This window comes from Stegodyphus dumicola, chromosome 3 (genome assembly GCF_044657685.1).
Source record: "Stegodyphus dumicola isolate Sdum_Otavi_A_Nest chromosome 3, ASM4465768v1".
NCBI classification, from domain to species: domain Eukaryota; kingdom Metazoa; phylum Arthropoda; class Arachnida; order Araneae; family Eresidae; genus Stegodyphus; species Stegodyphus dumicola.
Genome location: NC_140770.1, coordinates 108,053,008 through 108,075,694, shown reverse-complemented (window position 1 = coordinate 108,075,694; position 22,687 = coordinate 108,053,008). Strand labels below are relative to the sequence as shown.

The 22,687-nt window shown below is 32.3% G+C and overlaps 1 protein-coding gene across 2 annotated transcripts in view; it reads left to right on the top strand.

Annotated features, from left to right (window-relative positions):
- Positions 1–437: 437 nt before the first annotated feature.
- LOC118190157 (ragulator complex protein LAMTOR1-like) overlaps positions 438–22,687 on the top strand; it is a 38,177-nt gene continuing 15,927 nt past the window's right edge. The window contains exons 1-2 of one of the 2 annotated variants that reach the window (XM_035360842.2): positions 438–640; positions 21,135–21,195. In XM_035360842.2, coding sequence (XP_035216733.1) covers positions 21,148–21,195 — 48 coding nt within the window. In that variant the 5' untranslated portion in view covers positions 438–640; positions 21,135–21,147. Of the gene's footprint in view, positions 738–21,134; positions 21,196–22,687 lie in introns of both variants that reach the window. The other variant, XM_035360848.2, reaches the window with a different exon arrangement.

The window sequence follows — 22,687 nt, the reverse complement described above, 5'->3', positions numbered from 1 at the left end:
GCCGAACAACACGTATGCTCACAAAGTTCGCAAAGTGACGCACCTTCGATCGGGATAGGACTCTTCCGTCCAGGCGCCCGTTGAAATGAACCTGCCGGTTCGAGGATGATACTGCCATATAATCGGGATAAGAAAGCGGTGACCACCTAAGCTTTTTTAAAAAAGGATTATTCCGGCATTCTAACCTCCTTACTTAAATTTTATCCTTTCTTGTTTGAGGAAATTACTTCAATACTGCTTAAATTGTCATTAGCTTTTAGCGAGGAATATAACTTTTGCAGTAACTTACTTTTGCTGCTGTTTCTGTTGTCAAGAGATATAATGATGACATTTATATTTCTTACATACCTCTTTGACTATGCCCCCTTTTCTATCGTTACGTTAGTTATATTTCTTTCTAATTAACTTTTCCATCAAGTTAAAAGTTTTACAGCAACGTGCAAAACGTGACATCCGTGTGTCTTGTTTTTTACTGTGCACCACTGTAAAGATTTAAGTAACACTTTTATAGTAATATCCTTTAAATATTTAAAGGAAAGTAATGGATTAATCGATTGTTACAACTTGATTATATTTTATACATATCTTAGTCATGAGTTCGTGTTTGGTGTGGTTTTGAACAGTTAAATTTAATAAACAAGTAAATTTCATTTTCCCTGTTAGATCGAGTATTAATCTAGAAAATGAAAAGTGATACAACATAGCTTTGTATCAAAAAATTAAACTTTCATTTTATTGTAAGCATTTACATTTCATAAGAAAATATGAATATATTCTACACAGTTATGTTCTATGAAGCTTTCATATCTTTAGAACTTAGTTTCTGTTGTTCATATATGCTAATTAATTATTAAATTAACGCAGTGCTGATTAAGTGTAATTTTTTTTATTTTACTTTTAAATTGTTAACAGCCAGCTATTTAAATTGAGCTTAAAGCATTTGCTTGGTGTATTTTTCGAATTCTTTTTTTATAGTGGAGATTTCGTGCAGGCTGAATATAGTTTTGTGTCTCTGATTAAGCGTATATTAATTATTTGTCAAAAAGTACGTGTTTTACTTTAATTAGGCAATTTATTTATTAGATATAAAATTAAAGTTCTTTTATTTTCGAGTTGAAGATCTATAATTTTTTTTAGTAACCAAAATTTTGATTAGTGAGATTAGTTTTCTAATTTCACAACTGTTGCAAATATATGTTGTCATAGTATGCAAAATAGGCATTATCTATTCGAGACAAAATGAGGACGGAAGAGGAATCTTCATTATTCTTTCTAGATTTGTAAAGTTCTGTCGTATTTAATCAAAAGTAAAAATTGGTATAATCTTAATACTATAACAAGCTTTTGAATTAATTATCAAAATGAACTGTGTGTCACATGCCATGAACGTCATATGAATAATTGACTGTGGTTAAAGGTTTTATTTTTCATTTTGAATAGATGAATATCATATTATATGTGTTAATTTTTGCAGATAAATTGATTTTATTCATTGGATGTTTGTAAAATATGTATGACTCTGATATTGAGGAATTGTCTAAATCTTCTTGAGTTTTAATTATTTTTTATGAAAATAATTTTACTTTTGGTTTTGCTTTTGTGAAATATTCATGAAGTAGCTAAAGTTGTGTTTCTTTGTGAGTAAGAGCATATATGTGATGATTTAAGATGATGATGTGAACCTGATAAGTGTTGATGCAGAGAGATACTAACTGTAATCAAGGTCAACTGAATATATTTTATTTCTTGAGAAGCGCATGCATTGTTAACTTGAATTTCAAAGTGCAATAGATCCAACTTTGGATGCCTACTTTTTATCACATTTGTGCCTTTTATACTTTATTATATTGATATATTTGCTGGAAAAGAGGTGAGTACTAGCATGGGCTAATCTTTGGAATATGGTAACAGGTAGTTTGCCGACATTTTGGTAAGGTGATAAAGGTTACTAGCTAGGACTTTAGCAGTGTACAAGTCAAGAGTGTGCGCAATGTCATTTTTGTGCAATTCTAGGATGTTTTTTAAGTGAAAATAGGTCAACGTGTACATGGATACCGTGTATGTGCAATTGTTAAAAACGCGGCAAGCAGTTTGCGATTCTGCACTTTCTCCCAATTTCGCACCTAATATTTGTCATGATTAAGCACTTTTGTTCCATAAAAGTTCTAGCATAAGCTTAATTCGGCTAGCAAATTGTTGGAAAAAAATGTACAGTTAAAAAAAAAAAAAAAAAAAGCATTTACTTCCTGAAAACAAAATGGCGTCCAAACAAAAACTAGCAGGGTTGGTTGCCAAAAAATCGCCAAGCTACCATAATCCAAAGATTAACCCTAGCATGAATGCAGTGTGTCCAAATGAAAGTTTAGTGCAGAATTATTAAGTTTCAATTCAGATTTTCCCCACAGGTTGAAAATAAATTTCAGCTTTAAATTTGAAATGACTATTGACTGAAATTTTATGTAAGTGCCTACGTTATTATAGTTATTCATTAATTACATGACATGGGTTGATTTTGAAATGATGCAGATCTGAGAGATTTATATAGTTACTATTTTTATGGCAGACAGGAAATAACAAAATTAAAGTAGAAAACCAAGGGTTGAAGTTTATAAATATTATATGCCTGTAAACGAGCCCCTGCTGAAATATATTTGATATAAATTTAATTTCAGATTTTCATATAATTTTTTAAAATTGGTACTTAAAATATTACCTGATATCTTATTTCCATTGACCCATTAGTGTTAACTTATCGGTAAATAATCTGTCTTGCTATTATTTCTCTGTATAATAATATGGGCATTAATTGCAAACAAATTGCATGGCAATCAAATGTGATCATCTTCCTCTGTCCTGGTTTCTGCTTAATCTTAGTATTTATCTAGATTTATCAGTGCTGCTTTTTTCACATTATGCTTCTTTGAGTTATGTATAATTTGACTGTATGAGAATTAGGCAGATATATATTTCCATTAAACATAAGAGTTAAAAATCAACAGAACAAAATTAAATAGATAATGGCTATAATTGCACATTGTTTTAACAGTTAGTCATATATTCTTGGTGGTTTATTACTAAAGCAGGACCGTCTTCTGAAAATATGTGTTCAGAAGAAACATACGAGGCCAATCCCAAAAAAAGGTCTCCTATTTTTTGGGGGCGTAGAGAAAGTTTTAATACGGTTGTTGGCAACACTGTTGTGAGTGGTGCCTTCTCCGCTACCACATAAGCACGCAGGCGCTTCGCTCGGATGCTCACTCTTGGCTTGGCAGCCATTCGAAATGGAGCTCCCGATAAACGTTACCGCCAAGTGCGAAGTGCGCACAGTTATTCAATTTTTGAACGCAAAAGGCGTTAAAGCATTTGATATTCACCGCCTATTGACAGAAGTGTATGGACAGTCGTGCTTGGATGTCAAAAACGTTCGCAAGTGGTGTAGAGAGTTTACAGCCGGTCGTACTGAAATTCATGCCGAAGAAAGGAGCGGGAGGCCGTCAATTGCCGACGAGACAATCGCGAAAATTTAGGAACTAACTCAACTTTCGTGATTGTTGAGTTCATATTCGTTGAGTTTCGCGATTGTTGAGTTCGTAAAATGCATAAAGATCAGAGGATCATCTGGATGCTCCTGAAGCTCCTCAACGCTTCCTGAAGGGCATGGCGGTAAGCTGGTATGACATAGGCATTGTAAAACTGCCACAGCGTCTACAAAAATGCATCGACCGAAATGGCGATTATGTTGAAAAATAAAGCATTCTGCAACCTTTAAAGTGATGTAGCAATTATAGAAAATGAACGGTTCTTTGTATATCTAAAAATCTAGGAGACCTTTTTTTTTGGATTGCCCTCGTATTAATGTAAATTGTTTCTTTACTTTGTATTAGTAAAAGTATATTTACAGGTACCCCTTTGCGATTTTTGGCGATAAATCGTCACTACACGACAAAATAGCAATTCGAAGAATTGCATAACTTGGTATCCATATGCGCATTGACCTATTTTCACTTTAGAAAAAAAAAAATCACAGAATTGCACAAACTCGGTATCCATGTGCACAATGACCTATTTTCACTTAAAAAAAATCACAGAATTGTACAAAATAGGCATTGTGCACTCACTTGACTTTATCCATGTGTACGTCCACCTATTTTCGCTTAAAAAAAAAAATCAGAGAATTGCACAAACTTGGCACTGTGCACTCCCTTGACTTGGCAATAAATGAAACAACAACTTCGCAAGCCCACCAGCAGCCGAGCAGTAACGTCACTGAACACTGGTAGTTCGGTCTGAGGTTCAAATCCCGTGAACGTGCTGGCTGCATGAGTATTTTTGTGGTTTTCCCCATGTGTAATGTGTACACGAGCCAGTTTCCCTTAAAATGTCCTCCACGAAGGCATCCCTCCCTTAAGGCAGATAGCCCTCGAGTGCTTTGCCATAATCTAATAAACCAAACCAAAACAACTTCGCAGTAATACAAGGAGTACTTTCTGATTATTTACATTCCTGCTGAAAAGTCATGAACTTGGTGGTGACTTTAAAGAGCATTTGGGAATTTGTTGGTGATTAAGTTGTTGCCAGGCTAATGCATGAAAGACAACAGCCATTTTTCAAAATGGTGGTGTGCTAAGAATTCTGTGCAACAGCAATCAATCAATAAAATTTAAAAGGAGCAAACATTGGTAATAAAACATTTACCTTTTCTGAGAAATCTTTCTTTTTTGTGCTGTTGTTCTCCCGATGTATACAGTGATATATTTTCACTTAAAAAATAAATAAAATAAAATCAGCTAATTCTTTTAATTCAGAATCCATATAACTTGGGCATAGTGCATCAGCCAAAACAGACATGCTGTTCTCATACCTGTATTGCCACATAAATAGTAAAAACCAGTTATGTAGTACTTTTTGTTGTCTGCACCCTTGGTTTTAATGCTTGATAAAATTGCAATATTTTGTTTTCTATTTTCAAGTACCGTATTTACGTACCGGCATACATATATCAAGTACCGGCATATAAAATGCACCCCCTATTTTATATACATTTTTGAAGGAGGAAACTTTATAACTGATCATTATAATGAATTTACAGTATTTTAAATATAAAGTAATACTTTCTGCAAATATCCAATCTATCTGGGAAATACCTTTTAATGTTCTTTATCAAAACCCAGACACTTTTCTCCAGAGCTAGATGAAGAGTCACTTGAAAATCTCTTCTAAATCAGCATCTGAGTCCTCATACAACGAATTGTGCTCTGTACCATCCAGTGCATTACTTAATGCCTCACTTCTTAAATGATTTGACTACTGTCTGTTTTTACAGCATCCCATGAAGCTTTGACCTGTTCACAAACTTGCAAAATGCTAGGTCTCTTTCGTCTTCCTGATGGTGTAACCTCAAAATTTGAAGACTGCATCTAGGTGTTCCAATTCTCCTTCGTAAATCCCTTAAATGGCTTAATGCAGATGTCTACAGGTTGAAGCTGACTACTTAGGCCTCCTGAAATTTCAGCTAAGTTTTCAATTCTTTGAGTTTTTTTTAGGATCTTCTGAAGAAATCTTTATTGTTAACATCTTCTATGAGAATGAAACTGATCCCCTACTACTGGGCAGGTTTCTTCAACAGTCCATCAGGGCATCTCGACCATATTTTATCTATCCACAACTTCATTCCTCCTCCATCCATCCAGCTTTGTGCATGAACATGTATAAACACACCTTTAGGCAATTTTTCTTTGGGTAGTGTCTTCCTTTTAAAAATCAGTAGTGGGGGCAATTTTGTCCTATCAGCACAGCAAGCTAAAATAACCGTGTGGTGAGTTTTTTTGTGTCCTGAAGTTTCACCAGTAACACTTTACTTTTAGAATCTATAGTTTTGTCTGATGGCACAACAAAAGTCAGAGGACCCTCGTCCATGTTTCCTATTTGTGTAAGCTCAAAATTTTCTCTTTTTCGTGCATTAAGAATGAATTGATGAATTTCAAGAATTTTTTCTTCATATTCATCTGGCATCTTTTGCGATATTTTTGTTTTAGTCCACATACATAGTGGGTTTCTCTTCATGAAACTTGAACACCATTATGTTGATCCAGTAAAATCAGCAATCTATCTCTCAGTTGCTTGATGAATAATCATTTTTGTAGAGACTGAAAGCCCCACATTTCTGTGGTCTAAAATCCAAGTATTCAACTCTGCCTCAAGTTCAGGTCATTGTGCAGTTCCCCTTTGTAGGTTATGTTTACTATGAGTTGCTTTTTTTTAGATCCTCTTTCTGATTCTGCCAAGCTCTTACCATTTTCTCAGTTGGGGTGGCCCAAAATGCCTCTCTGCTGTCCTGTTTTCATGTTCTTTAGCATACACAGTCACACTTAGCTTCTATGTTATGTTATAGCAATACCAATGTTGTTTTTGAGCCATAACTTTTCAATAAATTTAAGAAAATTGAACAGTAGAAATTGGCAGTAGAAATCCAGCGGCGCGCAATGAATTGGAAGTTGATCCGTCAGCACTATCCTTATCTTCAGGGCAGATGTTTTTATTTTATTTGGCTTATAATTTCTTACTAAATGTAGTATTTCATCTCAATGTACTCCGTCTTTGATATGATTTAAATCAAGTTCCTTGTCGTTATAATTCGCTTCCGATAGTGAAGAAAGTGACACAGAGGTTATTGAAAACGAAAATATTTCGATTGACAAATTAGTCAGTATTCTCGACACAGCAATTATAGGACTTGAACAGCGGAACTTCGTAACTAAACAAGAAATATGTCTGTTTAATAGAATTAAAGAGAAAGTATTATCACATGAAACAAAGCAACTTAAACAACTTACATTGAAAGAAATGTTTAATAAAGTAAACAAATAAATATTAAGCTTTTTCTTTTTGTAAATTTTGATACCCTTTAGATCATAATTGTTCATTATTTCATAAATTACGGTTTCATATTTTTAATTTTATAATTTCTGCATGCCATCTTACCAGATTTAAACTGATGATCTATAATCCGGAAAAATCGATAATCTGGAATCGCTGAAGTCCCGACGAGTCCGGATTAACGACTGTTGACTGTATTATTTGCAGACAGAACAGTATCTGTTATCCATAAACATGGTTCGTTCAGTCCTTAAACATCCTTAAGTTTTTTGTAATCAATTTTTGGTCCTTAAAAGTCCTTAATTTCGGCCAAAATCAACAGAAGGTCCTTAATTTTAAACATCTGAAATTTCTGTTTGTTTTTACAACTCTCATTTTGAGCGTGAATTACCATTTTGGAGGAACATTTTTGGCGATTCGCTCACAGTATCTTTTTAGTGGGTGAATGCCTTCGTCGGGTTATAATTTGTTCCTATTTCTAATATAAATGGTGGGATAGAATTTCTGAGCAAGAAGTGAAACATAAGCATTTTAAAATTGTTTCAATATTTCTAATGAAGAGCTCTTAAACAACTTTTCGCTTTTGGAGATGCGAATTCTTTGATTAAACGGTTCTAAATTTGGCTACTTATCAACATAGTATCAATTTTAAGATCAGTTTCTAAAGAAAATTTTTAATTCCGAGATCTGGGAATTTTTCGACTATTTTTCTTTTTAGAACATTGTAACATTGATAAATTTCATTAAAATAATAGTAATATATTGTAATTCTATTCAAGAAGTAACATTAAAATAAAGAATTTTTATTTTTTGCTGTAATATTACCAAGTTCCATTTTAGCCACTTATACAATATTTTGAATCTGAAAAATAAGCTAAGTATAATGCTATAAAGCACAATTTACGAAACAGTTCTTAGCAATAGCAAAATAGCTATGTAAATAATTAAAATGTCTTTTTAATTTTTTCATGGTAAGAGTTTTTCCACGTAATTGTCTCAGAATTCTCAGAATATGCACGAGTTTTCTCTTCAAAATCAATTTTACAGATTTTCCTCTGATTTTTTTAAAAAAATTATTTTTGGCTTTTTGCTGTTACAGAAATGATAGGGCTAATTTTTCTTTAGGATTTTAAATATTGCAGCTTGAAAAGTTTAGAAAGATTTGAAGGCAAGATTATAGACCCACAATTCTAGAAGATTCCTGAAAAATGTCTCAATGGTATTAACACGTAATTTCATACTTTTTGGAGAACGCCTGGAAGAAGACTGAAAACATAATACAGTCAAAAGTCGTTAATTCGGACACCCATAATCCGGAATGATCTATAATCCAAACCTCAAAGCTAAAATTCTGCGCATGCGCCGCGTTGGCACATGCGCACAGGCGTTTTATGCGTGCGCTTAAGACCTTGACTACTGCGCATATGCGTGTGTGCAAGTGCAGAATACGTTTTCGCCTGCGCATTTAATGTATAACAGACAGTGTAAGCTAAAATTATCTAATTATCTATTTCAGTTAATGTTAATGATTGCGTTGTTCCTTAATCTTCGAATTGGAGCCCGCTTATTATTTTTTACAGACTGTAAGAGCAATTTTATAAAAGTAAACTTGAACTTTCGATTATGTCAAATAGAATTTCCGATGCTGGAACTTCCAAAGGATCTACAAAACGAAAGTATGTTTCGATGTCCAACAAACAAAAAGTGGAATTGCTGCAAAAAATGGATAAAGACGTGAAGAATGTGACAGAGAGGTTAGTGAAAACGAAAAAATTTCGATTGACAAGTTAGTCGGTATTCTCGGCACAGCAATTAACGGGACTTGAACAGCGGAACTTCGTAACTGAACAAGAAATTATGTCTGTTTATAGAATTAAAGAGAAAGTATTATCACATAAAACGAAGCAACTTAAACAACTTACATTGAAAGAAATGTTTAATAAAGTAAACGAATAAATATTAAGCTTTTTTTTTTTTTTTTTTTTTTTTTTTGTAAATTTTGATACCCTTTAGATCATAATTGTTCTTTATTTCATACATTACGGTTTCATATTTTTAATTTTAGAATTTTTGCATGCCATCTTACGAGATTTAAACTGATGATCTATAATCCGGAAAAATCAATAATCCGGAATTGCCGAAGTCCCGACGAGTTCGGATTAACAACTTTTGATTGTAGTTGAATGTTTAACTTCTGATACTAGAATCTTTTCCTTAGGATTTTTTATCTTCCTTTTATTTTCTCTACTTTTCACTAGAGACAAGCGTGGAAAATATAAAAAATGCTTCTAATCTTATCATATGTACAGGCAAGTATAGAAAAGAATTTTTATTAATAAAGAAATTGAAAACTTACAATTTAAAAGATTCATCTAATATGTCTTAATCCATCACACACAGGGTTGCCATTAGGCATTTTCCCACATGATGCCTCTGTGGATCCTAAATTATGCTGCCTGGGCCTTTCTAAATTCTGCTTCTAATGCTTGTTCTAAATTCTAAAAGCTTTGCCATTTCTAGATTTTGTTGCTCTTTTTGTCACTAAATTCTAAAAATTCTGCCATATATATTCCATATTTCTTCTGAATGTTCATATTACTAAAGAAATAAAATTAGCCACTTTTTGTATAAATTCCAAATGCATTTAGTGTTTTTTAGAATAACAGAAATCTTTAATTAAATCCAAAAATTCTAAAATGAAAAGGAAATGTAGACAAAAGAAACTGAATACAGTCAAAAGTCTTTAATCTCTTTAATCTGGACTCGTCAGGACTTCGGCGATTCCAGATTATTGATTTTTCTGGATTATAGATCATCAGTTTAAATCTGGTAAAATGGCATGTAGAAATTATAAAATTAAAAATGTGAAACCGTAATTTATGAAATAAAGAGCAATTATGATCTAAAGGGTATCAAAATTTACAAAAAAAAAAAAAGCTTAATATTTATTTGTTTACTTTATTAAACATTTCTTTCAATGCGCGCATGCATAAAGCATGCATTACGCATAGTCGAAATTAGAAAATTGCAACCAGAAAACTATTTGATTTGTATTCCTGATATTTATAATGACAAGAAATTTGATTTAAATCATATCAAAGACGGAGTACATCGTGATGAAATACTACATGATAAGCCGAATAAAATAAAAACATCTGCCCTGAAGATCAGGGTAGTGCTGACAGATCAACTTCCAGTTCATTGCGTGCCGTGTTGTCCCCACCCCCCGCGCGGAAAGCAGGGTGAAATTGATAAACAGATTTCGGAATGGTTAGAGAAACAAAGTGCATTAGTTCCTTTATCCATTTTTTGCAGCAATTCTACTTTTTGTTTGATGGACATCGAAACATGCTTTCCCTTTGTAGATCCAGCATCGGAAATTCTGTTTGACATAAACGAAAGTTCCAACTTACTTTTATAAAATTGCTCTAACAGTCTGCAAAAAATAATAAGCCGGTTCCAATTCGAAGATTAAGGAACAACACAATCTGCAGCATTAACTGAAATAATTAGATAATTTGAGCTTAACTTATACCGTCCGTTATACATTAAACGTGCATGCATAAACGTATTATGTGCATACGCAGAAAGTTTGTAGCTTTGAGGTCCGGATTAACGACTTTTGACTGTATATAAAATTATTCTTCAAAAATATGTACAGTTATTATTATGTAAATTACCCAGTTGTTTACAATTTCAGCTTTTACTATAATCTCCCATTTCTATTTTTTCCCCAGAATGGGAATCACCTAGACATTCTTTAAACTGAGGTGTTTGGTGTGTATGACGAGTGTGTTTGCTCCTTACATTAGTTCCTGCCAGCTCTGATAATTTCTAATTATTTGTCTTTGCATTACTGCTGCCGACATTTGAATTTGTTATGACAGTAGAGTTACTGAGCCAGCTTAAAATTAAATTAAATTGACCACTAGTCCATATTTTTAGTTTGAATTTGACTCTTCTTGTTTAATTACATCACCATGAGCTGTAATTGATTTTGTTAGGATAAGAACATGCGTTTATGTTGCAAGTTTAGTATAAGAACATACATTTATGTTCTAAGTTCTTTTTAAATAAGAAGATTATTTAAACTTTTGTCGGACATTGTAGTTACTTTCAGACAGCGATAATTTGCTTCATATCTGTTAATGTGTTTTGGACTATTTAACTTTTACCAGATCAAATAAACCCTCATAGGTACATTGTGGACAGGTTGACAGGTTAGGATATAAAAAACACACAAAAACTAGTGAAAACGTTCTTTTGTGGATTGAGACAAATTTCTAATTGTTAGAAAAGGTGCTTAGAGAGAAGGAAATCGATATAAATTAGCCAAAATGTCTGGGAAGGCTTCAAATTAAAAAGACGCATAAATATTTTGTTGAGTATTGTTGCTATAAAACATAAATGTTTTGTAGCTTTTAATTTGTAATTATCCAAATATCGTTTAAGAATCAATGTCATAAATTACATGTATTTTAAACTGTGAAATTTTATTAGATTGGGATCTTAATAGGACCTTTGTTAACAATTATTGTTAAAAAATAAATGAAATTTAATGGTGGCCATGTAAATCCATAATGACTAAGGTTATCTTATACCTAATTTAATTATTTATAACTAACTGTTTGCCCTTAAAAATTATCTCTGCATATTAAAGCAAGTTATTGCATTTCATTGACCCTTATCGTAATCACAAGATAAAACAAAAAAAATGTAAAAAATAATTTAAAACTTATTCTTTGCATCTAGTGAGACTTAATGCAAAACAACTTATCACCTCTGGTGCTTTAGTGGATTATTAGAACCTTAAAGTATTTTAACCGAGTTACAACCCCTGGAACTCTACACAAAACTACAACACTAACTGCGTCAGAGCCCAACTAACTTTCAAAACTTGCCAATCGTGCTTATATAAGGCCTTTCAGGTTTGTTCGGATCAGCATGTCTCTCTCTAGGCAAGCAAGAGCGGTGACATCAGCCAGTCTTTTGTTTCGAATCATGCTGATTATGATTTTACTTCTCATTTTAACCTATGACGCTTGACATAAAATCTACTTACTATTTACTAAACCTCTAGACTGTGCAAGTATGTGACAAAATGCAACATTAAAAAGAAATCATAAAGCTAATTGTTGGTAAATCATAAAGCTAAATAAAATGTCACTTATCTTCTTTCAAATATGTTGAATTATTATAAGTATAAAATCTTTAAGGCTACTTGATAAATTTCATAAAGTTTATTTTATTCTCAAACTTATTAATAATTATGTTAATTAAGTTATATATAATAATAACGCCTCCCACTTATGGATCTATTTTAGGATTGCATTACAAAGTAAAGTTCAGGCACATATAATATTTTTAATTATTCAGTTCTCATTTGCTCATGGGCCCTTAATATTTCCATTAAAAGTTCTTAAAAGTACTTAAATGTTTTTACCTAATCCACAAAGTTGCCAGTGAGTTGGAAACTTTTCATGGGTGTGGGAATAGTAATATGGTACCAGGCATATATACTTATAATTTTATAGCATGGGTATATTAAGTATTGAATATAATTATTGTTTCTTTATATTTTGACTTCAAAATATGAAAAAAAATTAGTTTTGGATAAATTCATAAAAGGATTACTTTCACACATATTAGTATGCAAACTTGCAAGCTTTTCAGTGTAATTTTATTAAATATAATTTTTTTATTGAGGGAGTAGAATTGTAAGATAATACTGGTCTGGTTTATTAAATTAGTATACAGGAGAATCTCGCTCATCTGACATGAAAGGTAGAAACATTTCGGATAAGCAAAAATATTGGGTAATAGTGTTCAAAATAGGCCTATTAAACATCAAACTGTGTTTTTCACATTATGAGCCCAATAACATGTTTTACGACTAAACAGGAAAAATTAACTGAAAAAGTCACAGAATTGTCAGAGGTATTATGCTTATGTATAGATGCATTATACAGTCAAAAGTCTTTAATCTGGACTCGTCGGGACTTCGACGATTCCGGATTATAGATCATCAGTTTAAATTTGGTAAGATGGCATGCAGAAATTATAAAATTAAAAATATGAAACCGTAATTTATTAAATAAAGAAAAATTATGATCTAAAGGGTATCAAAATTTAATTAAAAAAAGCTTAATATTTATTTGTTTACTTTATTAAACATTTCTTTAAACGTGCGCATGCGTAAAGTATACATTACACATAGTCGAAATTAGATAATTCCAACCAGAAAACTATTTGTTGTGTATTCGTGATATTTATAATGAATTTAATTTAAATCATATCAAAGGCAGAGTACATCAAAATGAAATACTACATTTAGTAATGAATTATAAGCCGAATAAAATAAAAACATCTGCCCTTAAGATAAGGATAGTGCTGACAGATCAACTTCCAGTTCATTGCATGCTGCGACGTTCCCCTCCCCTGCAGAGCAGCATGAAATTGATAAGCAGATTTTGGAATGGTTAGAGAAACAAAGGATATGCCTTTATCCATTTTTTGCAGCAATTCCACTTTTTGTTTGATGGACATCGAAATATGCTTTCGCTTTGTAGATCCTTTGGCAGCTCCAGCATCGGAAATTCTATTTGACATAATTGAAAGTTCAAGTTTACTTTTATAAACTTGCTTTAACAGTCTGTAAAAAATAATAAGCCGGATCCAATTCGAAGGTTAACCCTTTAACTGTCAAGTTATTTTGATGATTTATTGAGCGCACATTAACTTTTCCCGAGATACAGTCGGGTTTGACAAAGAGATGAAGCCGAAATAAACGTCTCCCGATATATATTCGGGTATAACAATACGATGCACTCAGAAAAAAATTACCCCGAGAAATACTCGGACATGACATTTTCGAACACCAGTACAATCTCGGGCATGACAGTTAAAAGGTTAAAAAACAACGCAATCTGCAACATTAACTGAAATAGATAATTAGATAATTTTAGCTTAGCTTATATCGTCCGTTATACATTAAACACGCATGCATAAAAGTATTACGCGCATGCGTGAATGCATTATGCATTGACGCATGTGCAGAAAGTTTGTAGCTTTGAGATCCGGATTATAGATCATTCTGGATTATGAGTGTCTGGATTAACGACTTTTGACTGTATACGGTACTTTAAATGTTCAGTCCTGTGATAATTGAAAGAAATTATTTTTATGATAGTCTACTTTCTTGACAAGTGCTATTTCTTCACTTTCAAGTCTTTCTATTTTAGCACCTCATTATTTATCATTATTCCTGTAGCTTCTTTTTGTTGCTTAGTAGATTTAATTGCAGTTTCTAGAGTCCTAATTCAATCATTATATAAAATTCTGTGAAACTCAACAGCTGATGTTTGATTTTGATCTTCAATTTTATTTTCGTCACAGTCGACAAGAGCGACAGTTTCGTCATTAGTTATTTCGTACTGATCATTACTCTTTATCCAAGTTTTGATTTTTTTTTTTTATTTCTTTCAAAGATACATCTTCACATCCAAAGATTAGAGATGTTTTTTGTTTGTTTGCTTCATTGCCGCTTTCTATTTTTATACTTTCTTCCATCATTGCCTAGCAGTTTCTTTCATGTTTTGGCAATTGTTGTAGCCCTTATACAGCCCAACCCTGTGCAACCCAATAAACAACATTCTTTGCATTGATACTTTAAAATTTTTCATTTGTGTCTTGTTTGTCAGTCTCTTCTATCATTGTGGACGGTAGCTCTTGTGCTAGTTCCGAAACCCGATCCATAGATGAGTACATTGGAGGACGGGGAAGAAACATTACCTTAATATTGCTTTCTTTAAGTTTCTGTGCACCAGGGTGCTTTTTGGCAATGAAACAAATTTTTAGGGTTAATTTTTTTTCTTTCAAAAAATTCGTATGAATTCCTTAAAGTACCAACCTTTGAAATTTTCATTGCTCATCCACATAATTTTCTGACTGCAGTATTTCATAGGAAACATTTTAAAACTGTTTTAAAGGTTTTGGGAATTTGGAACTTTCCAATTATTATCAGGTCCATTTTGAGGTTTGTTGTAGGATTGCTGCATGCTAAACTTGTGAGCCTTTCCTTACTGTGCTTATAGCCAGGGCCTACTGCTTCAATTCTGGCAGAAAAATTCGTATTATAGGTAGCATTTTGTAATTAAGACTTTACTTATCACAGTTTAAATATCTGATTATCCAGTAGGCTTTCAACTTCAATTAACCCTCTAAGTGGCACGAGTTTTGGGATTTGTCATGAAGACTTGTGTTACGTAATGCCGTCAATAAACTTCTGAAGATATCCACAAGACTGTTTTATGAATAACTTTATTGAATGAACACAAGACTTTTAAAGTATTAATGTTTTAATGATGCGAGTTTTATGCATCCTTTTTTTGTGGATGGCATCAGTTTCTGGCGTTGCCATGCACATTCTGATCCGTGTTTGCTTAGTGATAGAAGTGTTCTATGAATTTAATGTTGATATGAATTGAATTAAATTATTATATTGTATTTTTGTGCTGTTTATTGAATAATATCCTAGTTCCTGCTTTACTTCAAAGAAACTGTTTTAATGCTGATTTCAAGTATTAATAAAAGTGTTTATTCATCAAGAAGCATGTGGAGAATTCAAGTAGATAAGTTTTATTTCTTTTTCTATAAATATTGAAATTGTAAACAGATATTCTAATAGTAGACTCACTGTGTCTAATTATTATTAAGATTTATATACGTATATTAAGAACCTGTGCAGAACAACCGTTGACGGGTAGTCTCGGCGTAGTTCTGATATTTTTTTGTATTTTCGTTACATGTGGCGTCCGCAATAGGACGCGGAAAGGTTTCTGTTAGAATTATTTTGTTGAATGGTATTTTGTGAATTAAAGCTGGTTTAATTAATCGTTTTATTATGAATCCTTTAACTGCAAAACGCGGAGGATTTTTCCTTTACCAAGACTGTTAATGTTTTGAAAAGCAAAATTGGTAAGGATGATGAATTTGGATTTAAATATCCAATTCTACTTCTTTCAAAGCATTATATTGTGCAAAGTCTAGTGCTCGAATACCATAAAAGGAATTCTCATGCCGGTGTTCAAATGCTCATGTCAATGATTAGAGAAGGATACTGGATTATTTCAGCTAGACAAACAATTAGATCAATAATCAAGAAATACATTGACTGCAAGAGATTCACAACAAAGTCACCTTAAACCATACCTATTCATTTACCTTTAGACAGAGTATGGGACGCTCGAACTTTCGAAGTCACCAGAATTGACTTGTGTGGTCCCCTTATTCTTAGGAAAGGGACTAAAGCTTGGGTGTTGCTGTTTACCTGCGCAGTCTGCAGAGCAATACATTTGGAGATCGTGACATCCTTAAGTGCTGTGCACTCGCACTTAAGGGTATTCATATTGCTGTGCACTCGCGTTGAGAAGATTCATCGCTCGACGAGGCCGTCCGACGGTAATCTAAAGTGACAATGGCACGAACTTTATCCGTGTCTCTGGTGCATTGAACCAAATTGTGTGGCAAAAGATAGCTGCTCTTGAAACTCTAAATCCAATTAACTGGAAATTCATTCCCCCAACCACAGCATGATGGGTCGGTTGGGGGAGAGACTAATTCGCATAGTGAAAAATGTACTTGTTCAAGTTCTTGGTAAGTCGTCTGTTGTGTATGAGGAACTGCTCACAGTTCTTTGCGATGCAGAAGCCACCGTTAACAGTCGCCCATTAACATACATCTCCAACGATGCAGATTAGTTGAGGCCTCTAACACCATCCAACTTTCTTCAAGATGTAAAAGAGATTGGAACGGCTGATCTTGATCATTTGGATAGGAACAAACTGGTAAAGAGAGAATGCTATTGCCAAGAACTGCGTGAACAATTCACACTACGATCTCGGAAAGAATATTTAGGTCAGTTGGTGCAAAAAGTTGGCACATCTGACAAAATTTTCAAAGTTGGAGAAGTGGTCCTTGTTGGTTCTGAAAACCAGAAGAGACTTAATTGGCCACTTGCAGTGATTGAAGAACTGCATCCAGGGAGAGACGGCCATGTGAGTGTCGTCAAAGTCAAAACTCCACTTGGTCATCTCGTTCGTCCAGTCCAAAAGATTTACCCTCTAGAAGTTAATTCTTCTGGGGATCCCATTATACCAGATCAACATCCTACTAATGACGCAACTGCAACATCACGGAATGACATTCCAATTCAGAAGGATGTTTCAGCAGCTAATCAGACGTCAAGAAGCGGCAGGGTAATCAAGATATCTAAGAGATACCTGTTGAACTTTCGAACTTTGTTGATTTACCTTGAAGGTGGCAAATCAAGGTGGGAGAATGTTACGTAATGCCGTCAATAAACTTTGGAAGATATCCACGAGACTGTTTTATGAATAACTTTATTGAATAAACACAAGACTTTTAATGTATTAATGTTTTAATGACGCAAGTTTTATGCATCCTTTTTTTTTTTTTGTGGATGGCATCAGTTTCTGGCGTTGCCATGCACGTACTGATCCGTGTTTGCTTAGTGATAGAAGTGTTCTATGAATTTAATGTTGATATGAATGGAATTGAATTATTATATTGTATTTTTGTGCTGTTTATTGAATAATATCCTAGTTCCTGCTTTACTTCAAAGAAACTGTTTTAATGCTGATGTCAAGTATTAATAAAAGTGTTTATTTGTCAAGAAGCATGTGCAGAATTCAAGTAGATAAGTTTTATTTCTTTTTCTATAAATATTGAAATTGTAAACAGATATTCTAATAGTAGACTCACTGTGTCTAATTATTATTAAGGTTTATCTACGTATATTAAGAACCTGTGCAGAACAACCGTTGACGGGTAGTCTCTTAGTTCTGATATTTTTTTGTATTTTCTTTGCAACCTGTATTTATGCAATATTAATTAGCTAAATTTATATAATTACTTATTTTAGCCTCTATTTTTATAAACTTACATTCATTAACATTACATTTACATTAAAGAAAATAAGAAAGCAAAATATCCTAGTTCCTGCTTTACTTCAAAGAAACTGTTTTAATGCTGATGTCAAGTATTAATAAAAGTGTTTATTCGTCAAGAAGAATGTGCAGAATTCAAGTAGATAAGTTTTATTTCTTTTTCTATAAAGATTGAAATTATAAACAGATATTCTAATAGACTCACTGTGTCTAATTATTATTAAGATTTATATACGTATACTAAGAACCTGTGCAGAACAACCGTTGACGTGTAGTCTCTTAGTTCTGATATTTTTTGTATTTTTGTTACAACCTGCATTTATGCAATATTAATTAGCTAAATTTATATAATTACTTATTTTAGCCTCTATTTTCATAAACTTACATTCATTAAAATTACATTTACATTAAAGAAAGTAAGAAAGCAAAATATGTAAAGTTATTAGCTAATATGTATCAAGTGACAAAAATTCTCATGATCAGATAGAGCCGGTCATTCTGCTCAGAGGGTTAATTCCTGGCAATGTTTTCTTGAATGCTTTCTTTTCTTCAAAATTTTCACCGCAAACACATAACTGACGGATATCTTTGCTTTTTTTCCAACAAACTGACAGACCCTTGCTGTTAAATATAGGTTCCCTCAGTAGCGTAGCGAAGGGGGGGCAAGGGGGTGTATGATGCCCTGGGCCCCAAATGGTCTCCAAAGAAGATTTTCCAGAAAATTTCAGTTTTTATTTCGATCGATTTCTGGAAAATATATTTAAAATTAATAATTATTGCAATATAAAATTATTACTTATTTTCTTGATTTGTCTGACAAAATATGTAATAAAATGTTTGCAGTACATCAACCAAATATCTTCGCATACAAAACATTCTTTCTGACCACTTTATTTCTCTAAAACAGAGATATATTTTTATTTTTTTTAAAACAAAATGCATGTATAACTCACGTTTTTTTTTAATTTTAAAATGATAACATGACCTTGTCCCGAATTTCTCAAACATATCCAGTTTCCAAAAATTGATTCCATAGTCTGGAAATGACATTTTGGGAAACTCGTAACACTTCCGCTACAATGGATTGCGTTTGACTATCCTGGAAACGACTGATATTTTTCCTGGTTACCAATTCAACTAAGTCATCTTGCTGAGAGATTGTATATTCACTGCTACAAAGCATTCAACGCGTGTCAGTAGTTTTTAGTTTCCTACTAAAAAGGACTGCTGCAGGTCGCTCCTTACTCCCTATCTAAAACACATAGTTTTCAACGTCACAGACTAAATTTGCATATTCCCAACTTTGTAAACGTTATAATTTTTCTTTATAATCTCTTCTATTTCCTTTTGTTTAAAAGGTTGTCGATTATATGGTTATTTAATACTGAACTCGCAATGTCCCCTAATTCTTTTGAGCAGTGAATGTCTGCAAGATGTGTTTTCTGCAGTAGAAAAGAAACTAACTTAAAACTCCATTACAGATCTATGCAGAAAATGCTTTTCCAAACCAAAGAGTAGCTCTTCAAATACTCCTTACTATTTCATTATCAAATGCTATGAAAGTTTTTCAGCAAATTAAAATAAATTTTTACATATTTACAATCAGCGATAGGACAAGATCCCCAAAGCCATCTAGCATTTTTAAATGTGGAGAGAGAAAAATTTTAAATGACCAACTTTGATGAGGTAATTGATAAATTTGCTTCATACAAGACAAGAAAAATGTATACATAGTAATTAATTATATTAATGTATACTATATTGTTATAATTAAATATATCTGCTTATCTATAATATATATTAAACTTTTAATTGTTTAAAAAATGTACTTTTTTAAAACAGTTATCTAAATAAGTAAAATAAATAATACCTTTTTAACTAATTCTAGATCATCGTATGTCTGATTTTTCTGCCGACACATATACATTTCCGAATCCAATGCTAGTGTAGTTAGGTAGTGACTGTTCTTAATACATTTTAGAGTATTTTATGGCAGATTCAGCATTTTATAATTATTTGCATTATTTTCTTATTATGAATATATTCTATACATTATATTACTGTAAGTGTGTTTTTTTTTGGGGGGGGTGCCAAAAAGGTATTTTGCCCCGGGTGCCAGTTATGCTCGCTACGCCACTGGGTTCCCTTCATTTAAATTATTATGAAAATGCAAGGCCTTTTTCTGTAAAATAGGCCCTGAAGTAGGTTGCATCATTTTTTTATTTCCATTCATTTTCCTTTTCATTCACCTTCCTGTCCAATGTCAAAATCGTCAACTACTTTTTACATTGTCTCAACCTTGTCCAGTTTTCTGACTGCCTTAAGTTTTACTACACCAATAAACAGCTGTCTTTTCATTACCATTCTTTCTGTACTTGTGTAAATTTCAACTTTTAAATGCCACACTGATTTCAGATTTTAAATTACGTCCAAAGGTGTTTTTTTTTATTAACATTTTGTCTGTTACCTTTATTTATTAAAAATCATATTCTTTGCACTTAAGCCACAAAATTCAGTTCAGAAGCAATGTCCAATGCTATGTTAGCAAAGCTATGCTTTTCCACACGTCACTACACACAGGATGTGGCTTTCTCAGCCTAGGAGCCTGTTGAACGTGCTTCGCACCTGAGCCTTCAAGAGCAATATTGCAAAATAGTTTTAAATTGAGCATATCTTTAGAATTTCCGATACAGAGTCTCACGCGCTGGAGATAAAAATGTTTTTTCTGTACAACGTTGTCATTGCTTGATTTGAAATTCTTGAGTTTAATCAGAAATTCGTTAAAGCTTTACAAAATATGAAATCGCTATTAAAACAAATTCCAAATTTCAAATTTGGTGCAGTATGATTACACCATTCAAAATTCGATGGCTCTATGTACCATTGTTTTATAACAATGCGAGAAATATGCATACATTTATGCAGATTTTTCATTATTTAATTTCTGCAAATATAATGCAGGACTCTTAACATTTGGTGGCAACAGTTTGAAAGGTGAAACGGACATTTATAGTGAACCAATGCAAAACGAAAACAATAGTCCTTTAGGGACAAAGCCTCTTTGGACTAAAAAAAAACAACCTTGGAGTCTTTTTTTGGGGGGGTGGAGGATACTGGTGGATAGTATATCAGATGAGTGAGAAGTTTTTTTTTTTTTTTTTTTTTTTGAGTGAAAGGAATGTGGGCTATTGAATTACATTTTGAGAATTATTACATTTAATCTGAATCTCATTTTGCAATATTACTGGACTTTATTTTTTGACATAACAGTAGTTATGCATTGTATTTCAGATGCTGTTGGAATATGGGTTGTTGTTTTAGTTGTTTCAATAGTGGTGATAATAAATCACAGGTAAGAGTTAATTTTCTTACTCAAACTGAGATTTTTCATTTGCATATCTGATTGTTTAATTCAAAGGAAAATAAAATTTAATTGTCAGTAAATACAATGTATAGTGATCTCATAAATTACAGTTCCGATTATAATTTATCAGATTAAATACGGAATTCCAAGTCACGTTATGAAAATCTTGAAGGATTTCTTGAACTGGGTTTTAATATTGCTGAGCTAAACTGTTTATTAGGTTTAATTTATTTTTGATACAGTCTTTGTATCAGATTATTAAAACTAAATATACATTGTCTATGAATAAAAACATATTGTCCATGAAAGAAATTGAGTGAGCAATAATGTTCAGAGGTGTGAATCAAATTTTGTTTATTTCCAGTAAAAGTGTTCAGTTGTTTAATTTACAGTTTAATAAAGTACAACCGCTTTTTATTTTATGTTATAGACAGAAACATATGGATAGAAAAAATTATAAGCTGCAAGTACAGAAAAGTTCATTTAGAAGTTTGGATTAATGGGCTGTTGTTGTTATTAAGAAACAAGCAGTTTTATAAGTATTTATTCTTGTTAGACTACTATACATGATATTTTAAGCAAATCACCTTGAGATATTCCTCAAGTCATGCATAAATCAAATGAAAAAAACATTAAATTATCATCATGTGTAGCAGTGTGATAAAAGATTTTCCCTTCTAATTAGCTATTAATTCAGAAGTTGTAATAGGTGCCATAAAAAAAAAAGTTTGGCTAAAATGATTCTAAATGTTTCCTTCTGTTTATGCTGAAAAGCATTAACGAGGTATTGCACTGTGTTACCAATTAGGAACTCATTATGTTATCAAATGTATTTGTGTGGCTACATAAAATAGGACATTCATAATTTTTCTCATTAGTGTTTGTTTTTGCATTCACTACATTTTTTTTTTTCCTTGTAAGGAATTATAATGGGACTGTGGAGAACTTACTAGCTGATTAAAAAAAGTGTTACATTTTTCAGAGAATGCAAAAATTAGCATTCCATGAAGTTGTACTTTTTTTTTTTTTTTAATGAAAACAAATCAGCATTTTTAATGCTGGGGTAACAACAGTAAAAGATTTATTGAAAAATGTATTTTATTAGGGCTATTTCTTGCTTTAAAAAATTTTATTGATTCATTGCTCTTTTATGAAATTCTTAGTGTGCACTCATTTTTAAAATGGTTTTTTCGTTTTGTATATTAACTTTGTGAAAAAATAGCCACAAACAAATTGACAACTTTTCGGAGAGGGTTGTGGATAATCAGAAAGCTCATTACAAATTTATTTAGTTTTCCATAAAATTTTTAGGCAGGTATATTTCTAATGAAGTCCTAGTTTCTGAGCCTTCTATCTCACATAAAAAGTGAGTTAAAATTTTAATTCTACCTTTTACATCACTATGAATCAGTCAAGAAAAAACATATAATAGACATTGCATATAATAATTAAAAACTCGCAATATTTTAACATACGTAAT